Source organism: Musca domestica, unplaced genomic scaffold (assembly GCF_030504385.1).
Source record: "Musca domestica strain aabys unplaced genomic scaffold, Musca_domestica.polishedcontigs.V.1.1 39, whole genome shotgun sequence".
In the NCBI taxonomy this organism is placed as follows: domain Eukaryota; kingdom Metazoa; phylum Arthropoda; class Insecta; order Diptera; family Muscidae; genus Musca; species Musca domestica.
In genome coordinates, this window is record NW_026712326.1 from 8,326,035 (window position 1) to 8,345,456 (window position 19,422).

Consider the following 19,422-nt stretch of genomic DNA (forward strand, 5'->3'; position numbering starts at 1 on the left):
TATTAGTTAGAGGATATAAAATATGTTTCCCATTGTTTGAGTAAGATTTAAATATTACTAATATTACAATGCTTTCACAATTTTAGCAATTTCTGTGGAAGATACCCAAAATATATATGAAAACATTTTAAGCTTTATTTTTCAAAAGATAAATGGGAGAAGGTTTGGGTAAATATATTCCACACACCAGAACTTAAATTGAAAAAAGTATTTATATATATGAAGTTTCAAGAAAAGCAGAAATTAAGTCATATTTGTTTTTTTTTTTTTTTTATGTTAATATGTTAAGCTTAAAATTGTAAAATTCCACCGCCATTTAACACCTTGCTTTTGTTTTAAATGTCTTACTTACCGTATTGTTAGTGCATATCAACTTGAATACAAATAAAAAATGCTTAAAAATGCTTATTTTGTTATTATTTCTTTATTGTTTAAATTTCATTTGAGAACTGCCATCTATAAACGACATTCTGTTGTTTCGCCGAATACAAAGGACTAATGGGCGGTGACTTGTGGCGACCTGAAAGAGATGGTGAGAATTGTCTACAAATGTCTGTAAAAGAAACAATGATAGAAAAAAAGAAGAAAAAAGATACAACAGGCTAATAGGCAATCGTTAAAAGGGTTTTAACAGCTATTCAAAGTGTTTTATTACGATTATATTATTAAAACTAACTATTTTGTTTCGAATTTACTATTTGTTTTGTTTTTTTTATGATTTATTTCTACGCAGCAAGACAAGCACAACAACACCAATAACAATACAATACAACAAATACAATACATTACAATAATTTAACGTTTAACTAAAATAATATGGTTTTAACATTAGTACCGTCATAAAAAAAGAAACACAAATGATCGGTTTGGTTACAAATAAACATATTTTTATGGCTCTGAAACACAAATAGAGCTGTTTGTTTTTCACTCGATTAAAATGACGAAAAAGACAATTCGGCAGCGTATTTGATCATATGGTGTTTGGGAGTTTTACATTATGGTCTAAATGTATTCATACTTTTTTTCTAAGCGTGTAAACTAAGTTGGGGTTACCTACTGCAGTGAGTTACCGATCGATTTTCTTGACTTTCTATTCAAAATATGGCTGGCTATTTGGCTATTTTTTTAGGGGTTGGGGTTTCTGTCACAAATCATTTATGATGCCTGTTCGGATGGATTGAGGGACAATTGACGCATGGTAAATGTGGTTTCTGTTCAAAAACAAAACAAAAAAAGAGAGAGAAATAATAAAAACAAAACATTTGGACAACAAATGACATAAACAACACTTATTAACAAATAAATAACACAAACATAAAAATTATGAAGTTTACAGTGCTTTTGTGCATTGTTTTGTGATTTTTGTTATCAACAATAATCGTGCTTGGGATGTAATGTCAAATAAGTGATGTAAGCAAGGACATTAGAAAGGCATTAAGTGCCACTCCATAAAATAGTAAAGTTTTCCCTGACAAAAAGAAAATCTTATATGTATATGAATTCATACTATGTCTAAGATTTTTATTCATAATGACCCTTCATTTTCGATATTTTTACATTTTGGGATCCATTTTCAATGTAATTTCCAACCTAATTAGCGAATTAGTGTTTCAAAACATATAAGCCTCCATACTAAATCAGTATTTTCTGAAGTTGAGAGTTTATAGTCACATATCGAAGTGGACCCCATAAGGTATATACATTTGTGATCAGCATAAAGTGCTAGCAATGAGAACAATAAGTTGTTTGCTTTGTATTTTTTTTTTTTTTTTTGTTTTAAATATCCAACTGATAATGCAGGATGTACTTTATTTACATTATCTTTTAATCAGTTATTCGTCTCATACAACTTTATTTTTATACCCTCCACCATAGTATGGAAGGTATATTAAGTTCGTCATTCCGCTTGTAACACCTCAAAATATATATTTTACATTCCACATATATTCTTGATCAGCATACAATTCTACGTCGATTTAGCGATGTCTGTCCGTCTGTGGAAATCACTCTAGCTTCCGAACGAAATAATAAAATTTTACTGAAATGTATATTCTGTCGGCAAGACTTTTGGTATTGAAAATGGGCCATGTAGGTCCACGTTTTGGTATAGCCCCCATATAACGGTACCTCCCGATATTCGGTATTGTGATGATTTTTGTGACATTATTCACCGGAATAGTTTCAAATTTGGTTATTGAAGTTCGAAATGGATGCTACAGTCTAAGACAGAAAATTGTCTGTGCAGGTCCACGTCTTCGTATAGCCCCCATTAAACGGTACCTCCCGATATTCGGTATTGTGATGATTTTTGTGACATTATTCACCGGAATAGTTTCAAATTTGGTTATTGAAGTTCGAAATGGATGCTACAGTCTAAGACAGAAAATTGTCTGTGCAGGTCCACGTCTTCGTATAGCCCCCATTAAACGGTACCTCCCGATATTCGATATTTTGATGATTTTAGCTACATTAACCACCGTTTTTTCAAGTTTCGAATTAGAATACTGTAATGGTCCATGTCGTCGTATAGAGCCTAATGTAACAGCTACATTCGGTATTTTTAAGATTTTAACAGAATTTTTAACGGATTTTATTGTTTTTGAGAATTTCCAAATCCGTTCCAAATGGTGGAGGATATTTTTTTCATATTAATTTTTACCGTGCAATTTAGAATTATGGTGGATTCTGGAAAAACACGATTTTTAGTTATTGTGAGTTCACATAGCAAAAATCCAAATTTGAAAAAGAGAACCGTTTCTGATAAAAATTTTGAAAAAAAAAAACCGCTTAACTCTCCGTTTCTATACAAATAATTATAACATCTTTAAGAGACTAATACTATGCTGGTATATGTAGTAGTATATGCATATATTGAAAAATGAGATCGGGTTAAAGCCATAGAAATTCCAAAAAGTGCAAGAACTTACACCGCAACAGAAAGAAAATAGACTCAGAAGAGCTAAACAGTTGCTTCGTTTGGCCGAAAGTGTTGAACTGCCGAATTTGGTTTTCTCCGAGAGAAAACATTCGTTGTTCAGCTGTTTGTAAACAAACAAAATGGTCGTGTTTACTTGCCAAAGAGGTCAGCTGAAAATGTGCACCTTCCGTTGACCAACAGAACTCAAGCGCTGGCCATGGTGATGGTTAGGGCCGACATAACAGCCGATGGTCGCTCTCCACTCGTATTAATCGACCGTGGCATTAGAATAAATACCGAATATTATCGAGAAAATATTCTGGGGGGTGTTGTAAAGCCTTGGGCACGCAAACATGTTGGCCGCATACCTTGGACATTCCATCCAAGAATGGTTACAAAATGGGGTTCCTCGCTTCATTCCTAATGAACAATGGCCGCCAAAATCTTCGGATACCAATCCGTTGGACTATTGTGTCTGAAGTATTTTGGAAAACAAGGTTGGCATTGAAAAATACCAAAGTGTCGATCACCTCTAGCAAGTGCTTCTCCGGGAATGGGCCAAGATACCGCAGACCAACATTAGGGCAGCGTGTGACGGTTTCGTTGGCCGTTTTAAGGCCATAATTCGTGCCAAAGAGGACCAATTCAAAAAAATCTAAACTTATTCTAAAATATGATGCTTCTTCCGCGATTTTTTGCTTTCCTTCAAAAAAATTTAAAAGAAAATTTAAAAATTATGGCATTTGATTTTGTAGCAGTTTTTTTTTTTATCTCACTCTGCATATGCATCTTCCTATTTCACCGAGCTGAGTCGATCTAGCTATGTTTGTCCTTCCGTCAGTCTATTCATGTTAAATTGTTATCACGCTACAGGTCGCAATTATTGTTTTTGGAGATGATTGCAAAATACTTAGGGGTTAAATAAGCCAATAAAAAAGTGAATATTTTTTTGTCATTATTTCAAAAACGAAAAGGGGCAAAATGGACCGGTCGGCCTCGCACGATTATAGCCTTTGCTTACTTGTTAATAATATTTTTTTTTGAAACTAGCGCATTTCCCTTATTTTCAAATTATTCACTGTTTAATTTAAGTACATCTTGAAATTCCTCATTATATAATTTAATTGTCCTTATTATATCTTTTATCATTTATCCTTCTAAAAAGGATAAATAAGCTAAGTAAAAATCATGTAAGAATTAATAATGTATTTGATTCTAAAACGGCATAATACATTTTGACATAAACATATCACGTGACACCACACCCATAACTAACTTCATACAAATAATATTGATTTCCTCTTACCGCTAAGAATTTTTCACACTTTCCTAAAACCCCCACATGAAGCACTCAATGATGGCGATGGAGATGAGGTATGACTTGAACTTAGATAATCCAATAATTTTAAAACATGACCAACTAAAATGGAATTTAACATCAATTCAGACAAAATTCAAATTTACGATGATTCATTCCAATAAAAGCCAGAAAAAATGTATGCATGTCAAATTACACATAAAAACACACACACACAAACATACCCCTTACTTCACGTTCACATACCTGGTGTTGTGAAACCTTCCTGGATTTTGTAAATTTCATTTAAATCCCGAGCACTGCACAGGGGTGTATCCACTTGGGTTGTCTCATTGAAGCGGGCATAGTCAATTTCATATGCCTGGCGATCTTTGTTGTAGACCACAACAGGGTCAAAGCGATGACCCCATAGGATTTCTGTATTAATGTAACTGGAACGGGCCTGTGTCGATTGGCCAGTGGATTCCACAGTACCCTCGAGAATAACCACAATTTCGAATTTATCATTCAGAATATCAGTGGCAGACATATTATAGAGTGGTGAGTTTTCATCGATTTTGTGTTCAATAACCATGGGCCAAATAAAGAAGATATCCGAACCACAATCATCAGCTCCAATCTCAAGATCGGTGAAATGTTGGGTCATAACTTCACCTTCCTTGGTAGTCTTGGTGCGAATCAACTGGGCTCTTACACCGGCACCAATAATGTGGGACTTACGCATATCACCAACACGGAACATGAGACTGAGGCTACCATCCCTCTGGCAAATGACAGCATTTTTCGAGAACAACAGGGTTTGGGCCCTCTGTTTGGCACGAGTCATTTTGGCAAATACAATGCCCGCCATGAAAGCCGATGACATTACACCGTAAATAGATTGGAAACACATCATGAATATGGCCTCGGGACATTCTTCCGATGTTGTGCGTACACCATAACCAATGGTATGTTGAGTTTCAATGGAGAACAGGAAACAAGATGTAAAACCATTAATGGCCGAGACACAAGGTTGCCAACCACTTTCCTCTGCAAAGAAACAAATGATAATAATTTTATATGACTATGCCGCCCCTCCCTTAGCTACTCACCCTGATTGTGTGGCAAATGCAACTCCTCCAAATCACCATGGGTGTACATGATCAGCCACCACAGCACCGCAAATATCAACCAAGACAATATGAATGACAACGCAAAGGCCAACAGTGTCCAACGCCATTGTGTGTCCACCAGGGTGGTGTACATATCTTGCAAGAACCGCAAACGTCTTCGTGTCAAATTCTTTTGCAGAACATTGCAATCACCATTTTTGAAGACAGCTCGTCGTCTCACTTTACGCATGCTGCCGGGTCGGAAATTACGGGATCTAAAAATGAGAAAGATAAAAAAAAATTATTCGTTTTATGTATACGCCTTAAAGTAGGCAACAGTTTTTAGTTTGTGCAAGAACAACTTCCATTGTTTTGTGGATTGTAAATTAGAGCAATAAACGGGTGACTCATGAATATTTATTAAGCCATTGTGGACAATAATGTAATCAGAACAAGACAGACACACAGCCAGATGACAGACATAGTTTTACTTAAAAGACACAGTTTTACTTAAAATTTTATCCTGATCGAAAATATATACTTTGTTGAGTATACGTGATTATTTCGAGGTATTGCAAACGGAATGATAAAATTAAAATATCCTCCATATTGTAATGGACACTTTCGATGAAGAAGATGCTATTACATTTTAGAGCTTAAATCCTAAGAAGATAATTTTCACCAGCTCTGTCTTCTCTGTCAAGTAATTACAAAATGGTTCTTAATACACATAGCATAACTATTAATCAGTTCCAAAATTTTAAAAATGTTACTACCACAAACGGTTACCCAATTTGGTCCAAACTTGCTGCGTGGTAATATTTTTGCCAAACTTAAATTAATTTCTGAGATAAATAAGAACTAGAGGAGAGATTGGTTCATTTTTAACTAGGAGTGAAAATTGCTCGTAAGCCGGAGTCCACGAGGAGTGCGAATTTTATACTTAATTTACTCTCCACGCATTTCTTTTGTATGAGAGCGCTCTCCAGTTACCTGATGACGTACAAAAGTCAAGAAGAGGAAAACGAATAGTTGGCGGCGGGTGGTTTTCTTTTACAAAACCATATTACGGCTGTCCCAAAGTCGGGCGGGGCCGATTTTATGATACTCTACACCACTTTGCTAATTCATTTGAGCTCCACAAAACAATTAAAAGTTTTTATGGAAGAATTCAATCATACACCTTATGATTAAATTCGAAGGACTAAATATGCCGAAGCATTTGTATCTTTTAAATTCGGACTTGTATTGCCCATTTGGTGCACAATTAACTTGAAACCGGATAAAGATATATATGGGAACTATATCCTAATCTGAACCAATCTCGATAAAATGTGGCATATATTTCTGACCTTTATTTGATATATGTCCCCGAATATCATTGTTACGGAGTGCATATTACGGCTGTGGGGAACAAATATGACAAATCGGATGAACAATATATATGGAAGCTATAGCTATATCTGAACCGATCTTCACCAAATTTGGCATACTACCTTCTAGACTCAATTCGGTCGTATGTGTCAAATTCCATCCCATTAGGACAAATATTAGACGTTTGGTGCACAATAAAAGGTAAATCGGACGAATTTATATATGGGAGCTATATCCAAATCTGATCCGATCTCGATAAAATTTGGCAAAGATATTTCTGAGCTGTATTTGATATATTTCTCTGAATATCGTTGTTACGGAGTGCATATTACGCCTGTGGGTAACAAATACAACAAATCGGATGAACAATATATATGGGAGCTATAGCTATATCTCAACCGATCTTCACCAAATTTAGCATACTACCTTCTGGACTCAATTTGGTCGTAAGTGCCAAATTTCATCCAATTTGGGAAAATATTAGACGTTTGGTGCACAATAAAAGGTAAATCGGACGAAGTTATATATGGGAGTCATCCAAATCTGAACCGATCTCGATAAAATTTAGCAAAGGTATTTCTGAGCTGCATTTGATATATTTCCCCAAATATTGTTGTTACAGAGTGCATATTACGGCTGCGGAGGACAAAAATAACAAATCGGATGAACAATATACATGGGAGCTATAGCTATATCTGAACCGATTTCGATCAAATTTGGCATACTTATTTTCAGGCCTAATTTGGTTGCATGTGCAAAATTCCATACTATACACGTTTGGTGCACAATAAAATGCAAATCGGACGAAGATACATATGGGAGCTAAATTTTTACCGATTATCTCCAATTTCAATAGGGTTCATCCTTGGGCCAAACAAATGATTTGTACAAAATTTCATCTGGATCGGGTGATAAATGCGAACTGTACTTTGTTCACAAAAATATATGGACAGACGGACAGACATGCATAAATCGAGTCAGAATGTGATTCTATGCAGATCATCAAAAGGAACTGTGGGTCTATCTCGTTTCCTTTTGGTTGTTACAAACAAATGCACAAATACATAATACCCTGACCACCTTGTGGTTTAGGGTATAAAAATGTTACTACGATAAACGGTTACCCAATTTGGTCCGAACTTGCTGCGTGGTAACATTTTTACCAAATTTCAATTCTGGTATAAATAAGAACTAGAGGAGAGATTGGTTCATTTTTACTTGTGAGTGAAATTTGCTCGTAAGCGGGGGTCCTCGAAGAGTGCGAGTATGATTGGATTTCTTATACAAAAACAACAAAAGTAGAGATGGGAGACAATGATCTTCCACTTGATTGGGTTTGTTTAGTTTCCAGCGAAAAGGAGTTGTTTTGAAAATTAGATTTTAAACAAGTAAAAAAGCAGTAATTTCGACCGGGCCGAACTTTGGATACCCTGCACCATTTGGAACGAATCAGGAAGTAATGTAAGGTTTCAGACAATTCTGTTGAAAAAAGTGGCTAAAATCAACAAAATATCGAATATCGTTGGGTACCGTTATATGGGGGCTATACGATAACGTGGACCTATATAGATAATTTTCTTCTAGGGGATAAAGTATTCACAAGGAATTGCTTGTGTGGATTTTCAGACTATTCCATTAGAAAATGTGGCTAAAATCATCAAAATACTGACTATCAGGGGGTACCGTTATATGGGGGCTATACGATATCGTGGACCGATATAGCCCATCTACCTGAAGACAAAAGACAAAATTTTAGCTTTCTTTCTTAATTCGTTTTTAATGTAGCGTGATTACAACAAACGGACAGGAGTAAATCGTCATAGAATTTTACGCTGAACAAGAATATAATGGTTGGCTCTAAAATTATTATTTTGATGAGTTACAAACGGAATGACGAACTTAATGTATCCTCTATACTATGTATGGTGGAGGGTATAAAAATCACACACTAAATAGTATAAAAAAATTACATTTACATTTAAATGAGTTTGGTTGGATCTAAAATTATGTGATTTTAGAGAGAAAACCATGACATATGGTACTAAACATAAGATAAGGTTAAGTTTTTGGAAAAGAAATCTTCAATTCCTAGATTTGGGACGTAGTTTTGTCTAATGAATAACATCCGGTTCTGCGAAATATGATCCAAAAAGTCGTGATTTTTATACCCTCCACCATACTATGGAGGGCTTATTAACTTTGTCACTGTCTTTGTAACTCTGCGAAATACTCATGTCAGACAGTATACATATTCTTGATCAGCATAAAATTCTAAGTCGATTTAGCGATGCCAGTCTGTTTATTATAATCTCGCTATATTTCGAAAGAATTACGATAGAAGTCTTAAATTTAACGCACTTGTGTATTTTACCAGTAAATTTTTAACAGATTTTTGAATTAATTTTCACTCATTTCGTCTCATTCTTTTTATAAGCACAAGCGCTTCATTATAAGTGTTGCTTTTTATGACTACAAGATATCTGCTTGACACTAGACTAAAAATAATGATAAATTGCCGCTCCGAATGACATTCATAAATTGAGTGCAATGTTAATTAGCGATGATTGTGGACAAATATTGTCTGTAAGTTTCATTGCTGCAGCTTTTGCAGTTTTAAATTTTCCAAGGCACTCATAAATAATTTTCTTTGGATCAAAAGTCAAATAGGCTGTGGGAGTGATTTATGAGGGAACAAATAAAATTGTAAATCTATGAATTTTATGATTTGATATATCGGGACTTGATAAAAAACAGTAAGGAAAAGTCAAAAGTCTGGCGGGGCCGACTATGTGATACCCAACACCACAATGCTTTTTTAGTAGATCTCCCGTAACAAAAGAATTTATTTATTGTAGATGATACCACCTATCAACATTTGGCTTTAGAGCAGTTATACTTTGCTATAGTTTGCATGATATCACTTGGAGAACGGTTATATTAAGCAAATATATAGGGTGAGATAAAAAAACTGCAAGAAAGTCAAACGTCATATTTTTTTTTTTTTTTTTTTTAATTTTATTGAATGAAAGCAAAAAATGTCGGAAATAGCATCAAATTTTAAAATAAGTTTAGATTTGTTCGAATTGTTCACCTTTGGCACGAATTATGGGCTTTAGACGGCCAATGAAACCGTCACACGCTGCCCGAATGTTGCTCTGCGGTGTTTTGGCCCATTCCTTGCGAGCGCTTGCTTGAAGTGATCGACACTTTGGTATTTTTTAGTGCCAACCTTGCTTTCCAAAGTACTCCAGACACAATATCCGGAGATTTTGGTGGCTATTGTGCGTTGGAAATGAAGCGAGAAATCTCATTTTGTAACCATTCTTGGGTGGCGCGTGCTCAGTGCGATGGTGCCGAGTCCTGTTGGAATGTTCAAGGTCTGCGGCCAAAATGTTTGCGTGCCCAAGGCCTTAAAACTCCCCCTAGAATATTTTCGCGATAATATTCGGCATTTATTGTGATGCCACGGTCGATTCATACGAGCGGAGAGTGACCATCGTCTGTTATGGCGGTCCACACTATTACCATGACCGGGACTTGAGTTCTGTTAGCTCATCCGACCTCTTTGGTAACTAAACACGATTATTTTGTTTGTTTGCAAACTGCTGGACAACGAATGTTTTCTCATCGTTTCTCTCTCTTTTTTGACTCTCTTACGGCGTTTTCATTCATTTTCCAATATTTGCCGAATGGAATATTGCCATATTTTCTTCCGTCCACTTCCTTGACGTCGGCCTACGCTACCAGCATCACGGTATCGGGCGATCGTACGATACACAAAAGATTTATTCACATTCAAGTGCTGGAGTGCTCTAACGAAAGCCACTTGTGGTTTTCTAGCTAAATATAAAGAAATCACACAATCTCGCTTGAATTCCATCACGAATAACTTTTTTTCTGGAAAATTCTAACCAAAATGCTTTTGTAAGCTTGGAAACAATATAATGAGATGTCACTGGAATAATTTTAACAGCTGTCGGACGAGTGGCTTAGAAATGACAGCAGTCTGAAGTAGGTTGCAGTTTTTTCAACTCACCCTGTATGTCGACTTAGAATTATATGCCGATCACCATTAGATTTCATACGAATATTTCGAGAAGACAAAGTTAATTTACCCTCCATCCTTGGATTTTATTTAGTAGACATTCTGCATTTTGGTGGATATAAGAGTAACATAGGGTGAGCGTTTAAACCCTATTTATGCCCCAAGATGTGAACCAAATTTGCCATATTTATTCCTTGACTATATTTCCAGAATTTCGTCTCATTCCAGCAATTAAGTTGTCTTAAACTCAAAATTTCCCATATTCCACCATATCACCATCGTAAGCCCTCTTCTCTCATAAATTCAAAGAATTTCTCCGCAGCGACAGCATACACATATCTGATGCATACATTTTAATAGACAGTTTAGACATTAATGAAATTAATTTGATATTAATTAGAAACGTTTAGCATCAAAGTTCAAGTCGTGTCAACAACGCGCTCCCATTCGCACATACACACAAACACACAGAGTGTGGCTACAGAGCGCCAAAGACACAAGTCGATGAGGAATGGCAAACAGACAAACACACAGGCTATGAATGGCTGGATGGATGACATCGATTGGAGCAAACCTTATATGCCGATCGAACATCAGATCTGATCTGGTCGTGAATAATTGAATGTAATGAATAAACAAACGCTTTGCCGCCGCAGCCGCCGACCGCTGAATGCTGTCAATTAATTAAGAAATTAACATTTGTTTGCTGCCACGCTGAAGAATGAAAAGCCCCCACAGCGTAAGTGAGATGTGGTACATGGGGATGGAAATAAGCACAAACCAAATAGACAACTATAACAAAAAACACTTGCTTTGAACTGGGGACAAAAAGCGTTAAAGTAGTGTTAAAGAAGTAGTTTTGAAAATATATTTTTAACCAGTAAAGAAAGTCTTAAAGTCGGGCGGGGCCGACTTTATGATACCCTACACCACTTTGCTAATTTAAAGCTCCACATAACAATTAAAAGTTTTTTTATGGGAGAATTCACTCATACAAGCTATGATTATAATTATAATTTAAAGTTCAAAGGACTAAATATGCCGAAGCATTTGTATCTTTTAAATTCGGACTCATGTTGCCCATTTGGTACACAAATAATTTAAAATCGGGTACAAATATATATGGGAGCTATATCCTAATCTGATCCGATCTCGATAAAATTTGGCAAAGATATTTCTGAGCTGTATTTGATATATTTCCCTGAATATCGTTGTTACGGAGAGAATATTACGGTTGTGGGTAACAAATATAACAAATCGGATGAACAATATATATGGAAGCTATAGCTATATCTGAACCGATCTTCACCAAATTCGACATACTAGCTTCTGAACTCAATTCTAAACTCAAATTCCATCCCATTTAGACAAATATTATATTTGGTGCACAATAAAAGGTAAATCGGACGAGGTTATATATGGGAGCTATATCCAAATCTGAATCGATCTCGATAAAATTTAGCAAATGCATTTCTGAGCTGTATTTGATATATTTCCCCAAATATTGTTGTTGCAGAGTGCATATTACGGCTGCGGAGGACAAACATAACAAATCGAATGAACAATATATATGGGAGCTATAGCTATATCTGAACCGATTTCGATAAAATTTGGCATTATTATTTTCAGGCCTAATTTGGGTGTATATGCAAAATTCCATATTATTCGGGCTGATATTACACGTTTGGTGTATGGGAGCTATATCCAAATTTTGACCGATTATCTCCAATTTCAATAGGGTTCGTCTTTGGGCCAAACAAATGTTTGGAAAATTTCATCTCAATCGGATAATAAATGCGACCTGCACAGACAGACTGACAAGCATAAATCAACTCAGAAAGTGTTTCTATGCAGATCATCAAAAGGAACTGTAAGGAAATGTCCAAAGACATAATACCCTGACCACCTTGTGGTGTAGGGTATACAAATAAGAACTGATATACAAATATCGGTTTTAGATATTTTTTTTTCTCTTTAGGTGTATCATATTTCACATAGATATTTCGTTGAAGAAAATACGAATACATAAATTGTAATCTCTTGGAAACAAAAAAACCCTCTGACTACGCCACACTAAAGCATAGCGATTTAAGTCCAAGTGCATACGGATAAAACCCTGTTAAAATTGGTGGCAACTAATTAAGACTAATAGGCAGCTCCCATTTATATCTTCAGAAGCTTTAATTCGCACACCAAAATTATAATATCTTATCAAATATAACGCAGCGTAGAGGCATGTTTCGAAAATTTGATGAAAATATGTTCAATCAAGTTCCCGCTAGAATCAAGTCTGCAAAGTTTCGATCAAATCAAAATAGATATAGTTTTTTTCTGTGGTAAATATGTTTCTTCCAGTTTTATATCCAAAATCATATTATACAAAATTTAGTGGAAATGGATTCTGTACGACAAAAATAAATTTGTTCAATAGTTACACAGAAAATGCTCCAGATTATGAAAGTAGAGCTAAAAATGGATGACACATGTATGCGTGTTTTACAATCAAAAAAATTAGTAGAAGAAATAAGTTCCACTTTTTTTTAAAAAAAATTTCGGCTTAAGATTCTTTTGGATGTCTGATTTTAGGCATAAATTATCTTCGGCAAGTTTCAGAATAAACTACATAGATAGGTATAATAATTTTTAGCAAATTACATTCAAAATGTCAATATTACAAATGGGAGTTAAGTGTCTTTGTTTTTAAACCCTTAGCCATATGAAAATACATCATTTGATATGGCCAAATAACGGTTTTAAACCCTAGGTCTCTTGGGACTAAATCCGTTTCAGGATATGTGGAGTCGATCTAGGCGTGTCCGTCCGTCCGTCTGGTACGAACGATAACTCTTGAAGGGAGTATCCGATTTGGTCCAAACTTGGTACATCGTATTATCAAACTTAGATCGAGTTCGGAGATGGGCAATGTCGGTCTACTTCTTCTGGTAACTCCCCCACAACGAGTTTAAACTTTGAATAAGAATTCATTCATTCTAAACTTTACATATTACAATATTTCTAATAACAGAAGATCTATTGTGAAGGCGGTAGGTGTCTGGTACCTCCCCCACAAAGGAGTCAATTTTGAATAACAAAACCCTCATAAAAGCAAAATAAGCACCCGATTACCATCATATGTCACATACCCCAATATTTTATTAACAAAAGACACTTCTTCTGTTATTGCTAAATAAGCACTCTGATTTCTTCTCAACTTCTGCCCGTCCGTCTGTCCATGTATTTTTGTGAACAAAATACAGCTTTCATTTATTATCCGATTGGGTTGAAATTTTCGAAACAATATTTGATTGGGCCAAGGATGAACCCTATTGAAATTGGTATATCAGTTTAAGATATAGCTCCCATGTATATCTTCAACCAATTTCGGTTTAATTGTGCACCAAATTGCCAATATCAGTCCAAATGACCTGTATTTTTGCACATCCGACCGGATTCAGACTAGAAGTAAGTGCATTAAATTTGGAGAAAATCGGTTCAGATATCCGAACCGATATTGGGGTTTTAAGTCCCTCACATGTCTAATATGCACTCCAAACAGATACAGCTAGAAATAGGTGTTTAAAATCTTTTCAAGATCGGTTCAGATTTTGTTATAGCCCCATACATATTATTAACCGATTTTAGGTTTATTGTCCACCAAAAGGCTAATATCAGCCCAAATGGACTGAATTTTTGCACTTCCAATGGAATTCAACCTAAAGGCCAGTGCATCAAATCTTGGTGAAAATCGGTTTAGATATAACTACAGCTCCCATATATATGTCTCATCCGATTTGTTGTTAAAGTCCCTCAGATGCGTAATATGCACTCCACAACATACTGCTCGAAAATCCTTCTGCCAAATTGCATCTAGATCGGTTCAGATTTTGATATACCTTTGATATACAGCTTCATCCGATTTTACGGTTATTGCTCACCATATATGTAAAATCAGCCCAAATTGCAAAGATTTTTTTATATTCAACTGAATTTTACGATTTGGTGAAACTTGGTCGGATATATCTTTTGCTCCAATAAATATTTTTTTTATATAATCGTTATCAAAGTCATATCATACAATATATAATAATGTTATTTGTTATTAATTTGTTGAAAATCAATTCAGATTCTAAAACCATGATACGCATTCAAGGAAGGTTGGTATGGTCTACTTATAACATTTTTTTCTCCAAGTATTTTTTTTTCGTTACGGGAGCTCTACTAAATACGCATAGACCAGGTATGAAGATGGAATATGTCGGACTACTCCTTCTGGTACCTCCCCCACAACGGGTCAAAATTTTGAATAGCAATGAAATGGAATATGAAGATGGAATATGTTGGACCACACCTTCTGGTACCTTCCCCATAACGGGTCTGTCTTTGAATAATTATATCTCTCACAAGATACGAAATAAGAATCAGATTCTTTTCAAATTTCACATATCCCAATATTTTACTAACTTAAGTTCCGGTGTGAAAATTTTAGTTATCGGCCTACCCCTTCTGGTACCTCTCCCACAAAGGTTCACAGTTTGCAATATTTATATCTCTCATTATGTGCGAAACAAGTCAGCGATTCTTCTCAAACTTAGTATATCTACCTATTTTTCTCAATGAAATGTCTGATGATAAAGATAATGGCTTCAGACATTTGTTGTAAAATGCCTGAGCAAATATTTCCGCAAAATAAAAAAATAACTAAAGTGCATCAGCAAAAGGCAAGTGTAATGTCTGTAACGCGAAATGTCCCCCCTAATAAACACCAACGAGCAAAAACACCTAAAATATTGATTGATAATCTGCTGAAAAAAAATATCGTAAACATGATTGTTATTTAAGCCGAATATTTATGTTTATAGCCTTCGTCAGCGTAACTCGCTACACCGTCATACCACCACCGACAACAATGCATCCGAGTATCTACGTCGATTGTTTGGAATAGTTTATTTATTTTAGCTACAGCTGAAATTTTCGAAAAAAACAAAAAAACTTAAAACCACTAAACAAAACCTGGCGAAAAAAAAATAAACAAAACCTCATTAAGTTCAAGTTGAATGTCATTCTAATTGAAAAGAATTATGATAGGCTGCACTGCACTGGGCTGTGCAGTGCTGTGCTGGGCTGCGGATACTCTTTCCATATCGCGCGTTGATCTGTGTCATAGATCCGTTGCGGTTGTAACCGCTTTTTTTCTATTGTTTATGGCGTCATTTACATTTACAATCTACAATGAAGCGATAAAACTGATGCTATGATATAAAGTGCATTTACACTTTGTTTTCTTTTTTTTTATCAAATTTAAGATGTGTTCTTTGTAATTATGTGACCGACTTGCCAGGAGACTGATAGCGAAAAGACCGAGAATATAATGAGGAAATATTTTATGGAAATCAGTTGCATAATTTAAACAATACCCAGAGAAATGCTGCACAACGCACTAGATTTTCCATAAGCGATTCTCCATAGCAGAAAAAAGCTGAGTGCGAACATTTCGAATTTTAGATTTGTTTAAATATGAGTTAAGTAGCATTTTATGGGTAATTAAAAAATGACGAGTTGGGCAATTGAATTGATTTGACCTCGAAATAATTTAATTGCTGAAGAGGATTTCAATATCAAGCAGACGACACAGGCTCTTAAGATATGTAAAAATTTAATTTCACTACAATAACTTAGCACTTTTCAAAAAAAAATGATTTCACCTTTTTTTATTGGATATTGTCCATCTGCTGATGTGCCCTCAAAGAGACTTTATTCACCTTCGACATTAAAAAACCTGTAAGGAAAAGTCAAAAGTCAGACGGGGCCGACTATATGATACCCTACTCCAATATGCATATTTTATAGAGCTCCAGTAACAAAACAATTTATTTGAAGTAGATCATTCCACATATCAACATTTGACTTTAGAGTAGTTATAATTTGGTTTCAGTGGGAACTAATACAAGGGAGGCATATCCAATTCTGAATGGAGTTAAACCAAATTTGATAGATACATTTTTTTCTTTTATACCAAAAAACATGCCTATAGAGTGCATGCTCCACAATTTAGAACGAATTTGACAATTCTCAATCCTTATCCTTAAAATCCTTAAAAATTGTGTTAAAATCTTAAAAAAACCGAATGTAGCCGTTATATTAGGGTCTATACGATGACGTGGACCTGCATACGCAACTTTTGTCATAAGCCTGCACAGACAATTTTCTGGCATAGGCTGTAGAATCCATTACGAATTTCAAATACAAAATTTGAAATAATTCCGCTAAATAATGTCGCTAAAATCATCCAAATACCGTATATCGGAGGTAGCGTTATATGGGGGCTGTACGAAGACCTGCACGGACAATTTTCTGTCACAGGCTGTAGTATCCATTACGAACTTCAAATCTTAAATTTGAAACGAATTCGGTAAATAATGTCGCTAAAATCATCAAAATCGAATATCAGGGGGTAGAGTTATATGGGGGCTATATGCAGACATGGACCCACGCAGACAATTTTCTGTCATAAGCTGTAGTATTTATTACTAACTTCAAATACTAAATTTATTCGAAGATGTGGACCTACATGGCCCATTTTCAATACCAAAAGACCTTTCTTCATTCCGTTCGGAAGCTATAGTGATTTCCACAGACGGATAGACGGACTTTGTTAAATCGACATAGAATGATCAAGAATATATATACTTTGTGGGGTCTAAAATGTATATTTCGAGGTGTTACAAACGGAATGAAAAACTTAATATAACCTCCATGCTATGGTGGAGGGTATAAAAATCGATGAATAATGTCGCTTAAATCACTAAAAATACCGAAAATAGGGAGGTACCACTATATGGGGGCTATACCAAAAAGTGGACCTATATGGACCATTTCGACTACCAAAAGTCTTGCAAACACATTTTAGTAAAATTTTATCGACCTACTTCATTTTGTTCCGAAGCTAAAGTGATTTCCACAGACGGACGAACATCGCTAAATTGACGTAGAATTGTATGCTAAAGAAGAATATATATACATTGGATTAAGGATATATATGGGAGCTATATCCAAATCTTAATCGTTCTCGATAAAATTTGGCAAAGGTATTTTCGAGCTCTATTAGATATCTGGTACCAAATATCATTCTGGCGGATTTGGCATATTACGCATGTGAGGGACTTAAAAACCAAATCGGATATAACATATACAGGATGAGATGAAAAAACTGCAACAAACTTCAGACTGCTGTCAGTTCTAAGCCTCTCGTCCGACAGCTGTTAAAATTATTCCACTATATTGCTTACAAGCGTACAAAAGCACTTTTGGTGAGAATTTTCCAGAAAAAAAGTTATTCGTGATGGAATTCATGAAGTGGACGTGATGTCAATGAAGTGGACGGAAAAAAACAGCAACATCAGCAGAATTGGTTCGAAAAGTAAAGAAGTGACTTGATCGAAACCCGCGTCGCAGTGGCCGACAAATGACTCGTGAGCTGAACATATCGCAATATTCCATTCGGCAAATATTGACAAATGAGCTCGGGGTAAAGCCATTGAAATTAGAAAAAATGCAAGATCTTACACCGCAACGGCCGAAAGTGATGAACTGCGGAATCTCCGATGAGAAAACATTCGTTGTCCAGCAGTTTGTAAAGAAACGAAATGATCATGTTTACTTGCCAAAGAGGTCAGCTGAAAATATGCACCTTCGGTTAGCCATAAGAACTTAAGCGCCAGCCAAGGTGATGGTATGGACCGCCATAACAGCTGATGATCGCTCTCCTCTCGTATTAATCATCCGTGGCATCAGAATAAATGCCGAATATTATCGCGAAAATATTCTGGAGAGTGTATTAAAGCCTTGGTACGCAAACATTTTGGCAGACCTTGGACATTCCAACAGGAATGGTTACAAAATGAGATTCCTCGCTTCATTTCCAGCGCAAGCACTTCGCCGGGAATGGGCCAAAATACCGCAGAGCAACATTCGGTCAGTGCGTGACGGTTTCATTGGACGTTTGAAAGCCATAATTCGTGCCAAAGGTTACCAATTCGAAAAAATCTAAACTTTTTCTGAAATTTGATGCTATTTCCGAATTTTTTTGCTTTCATTCAATAAAATTAAAAAAAAAATGTAAAAATTATGGCGTTTGATTTTGTTGCAGTTTTTTAACTCACCCTGGATATTGTCGTACAAAATATAAACGTAATAAGAATATATATCGGAGCTATATCCAAATCTGATTCGATCTCGATAAAAGTTGGCAAAGGTATTTTTGAGCTCTACAAGATGCCTGGTACCAAATATCATTGTTATGAAGTGCATATTACACATGTGAGGTACTTAAAACCCCAAATCGGATGTAACATATATATGGGAGCTATAGCTATATCTGAACTGATTTTCACCAAATTTGATGTCCTTTTTTCTAGACAGAATTCGGTCGGATGTTCCAAAATTCAGGCCATTTGGGCTAATATTGGTCATTTGTTGCAGAATTAACCCAAAATCGGTTGATGATGTATAGGGGAGCTATATCCAAACCTGAACCGATCTTGATAACATTTGGCAGAGGTATTTCTAGGCTATATCTAATATCTGGTACCAAATAGCATATGGATTCTATAGCTATATCTGAACCGCTTTTCACAAAATTTGATGTAATTTTGACTGATGTGCCAAAATTCAGGTAATT

The 19,422-nt window shown here is 35.5% G+C and overlaps 1 protein-coding gene across 5 annotated transcripts in view; it reads right to left on the bottom strand.

The window, feature by feature from the left end:
- Positions 1–405: 405 nt before the first annotated feature.
- The window catches only part of LOC131800340 (G protein-activated inward rectifier potassium channel 3-like), a 34,834-nt gene continuing 15,817 nt past the window's right edge, over positions 406–19,422 (bottom strand). For 2 of the 5 annotated variants that reach the window (XM_059126502.1, XM_059126505.1), the window contains 3 exons: positions 5,327–5,601; positions 4,482–5,264; positions 406–553 (listed from right to left, as the gene is read on the bottom strand). In XM_059126502.1, the coding sequence (XP_058982485.1) occupies positions 432–553; positions 4,482–5,264; positions 5,327–5,601 (1,180 nt within the window). In that variant the 3' untranslated portion in view covers positions 406–431. Of the gene's footprint in view, positions 554–678; positions 1,212–4,481; positions 5,265–5,326; positions 5,602–19,422 lie in introns of those variants that run through there. The other 3 variants (XM_059126504.1, XM_059126506.1, XM_059126503.1) reach the window with 2 other exon arrangements.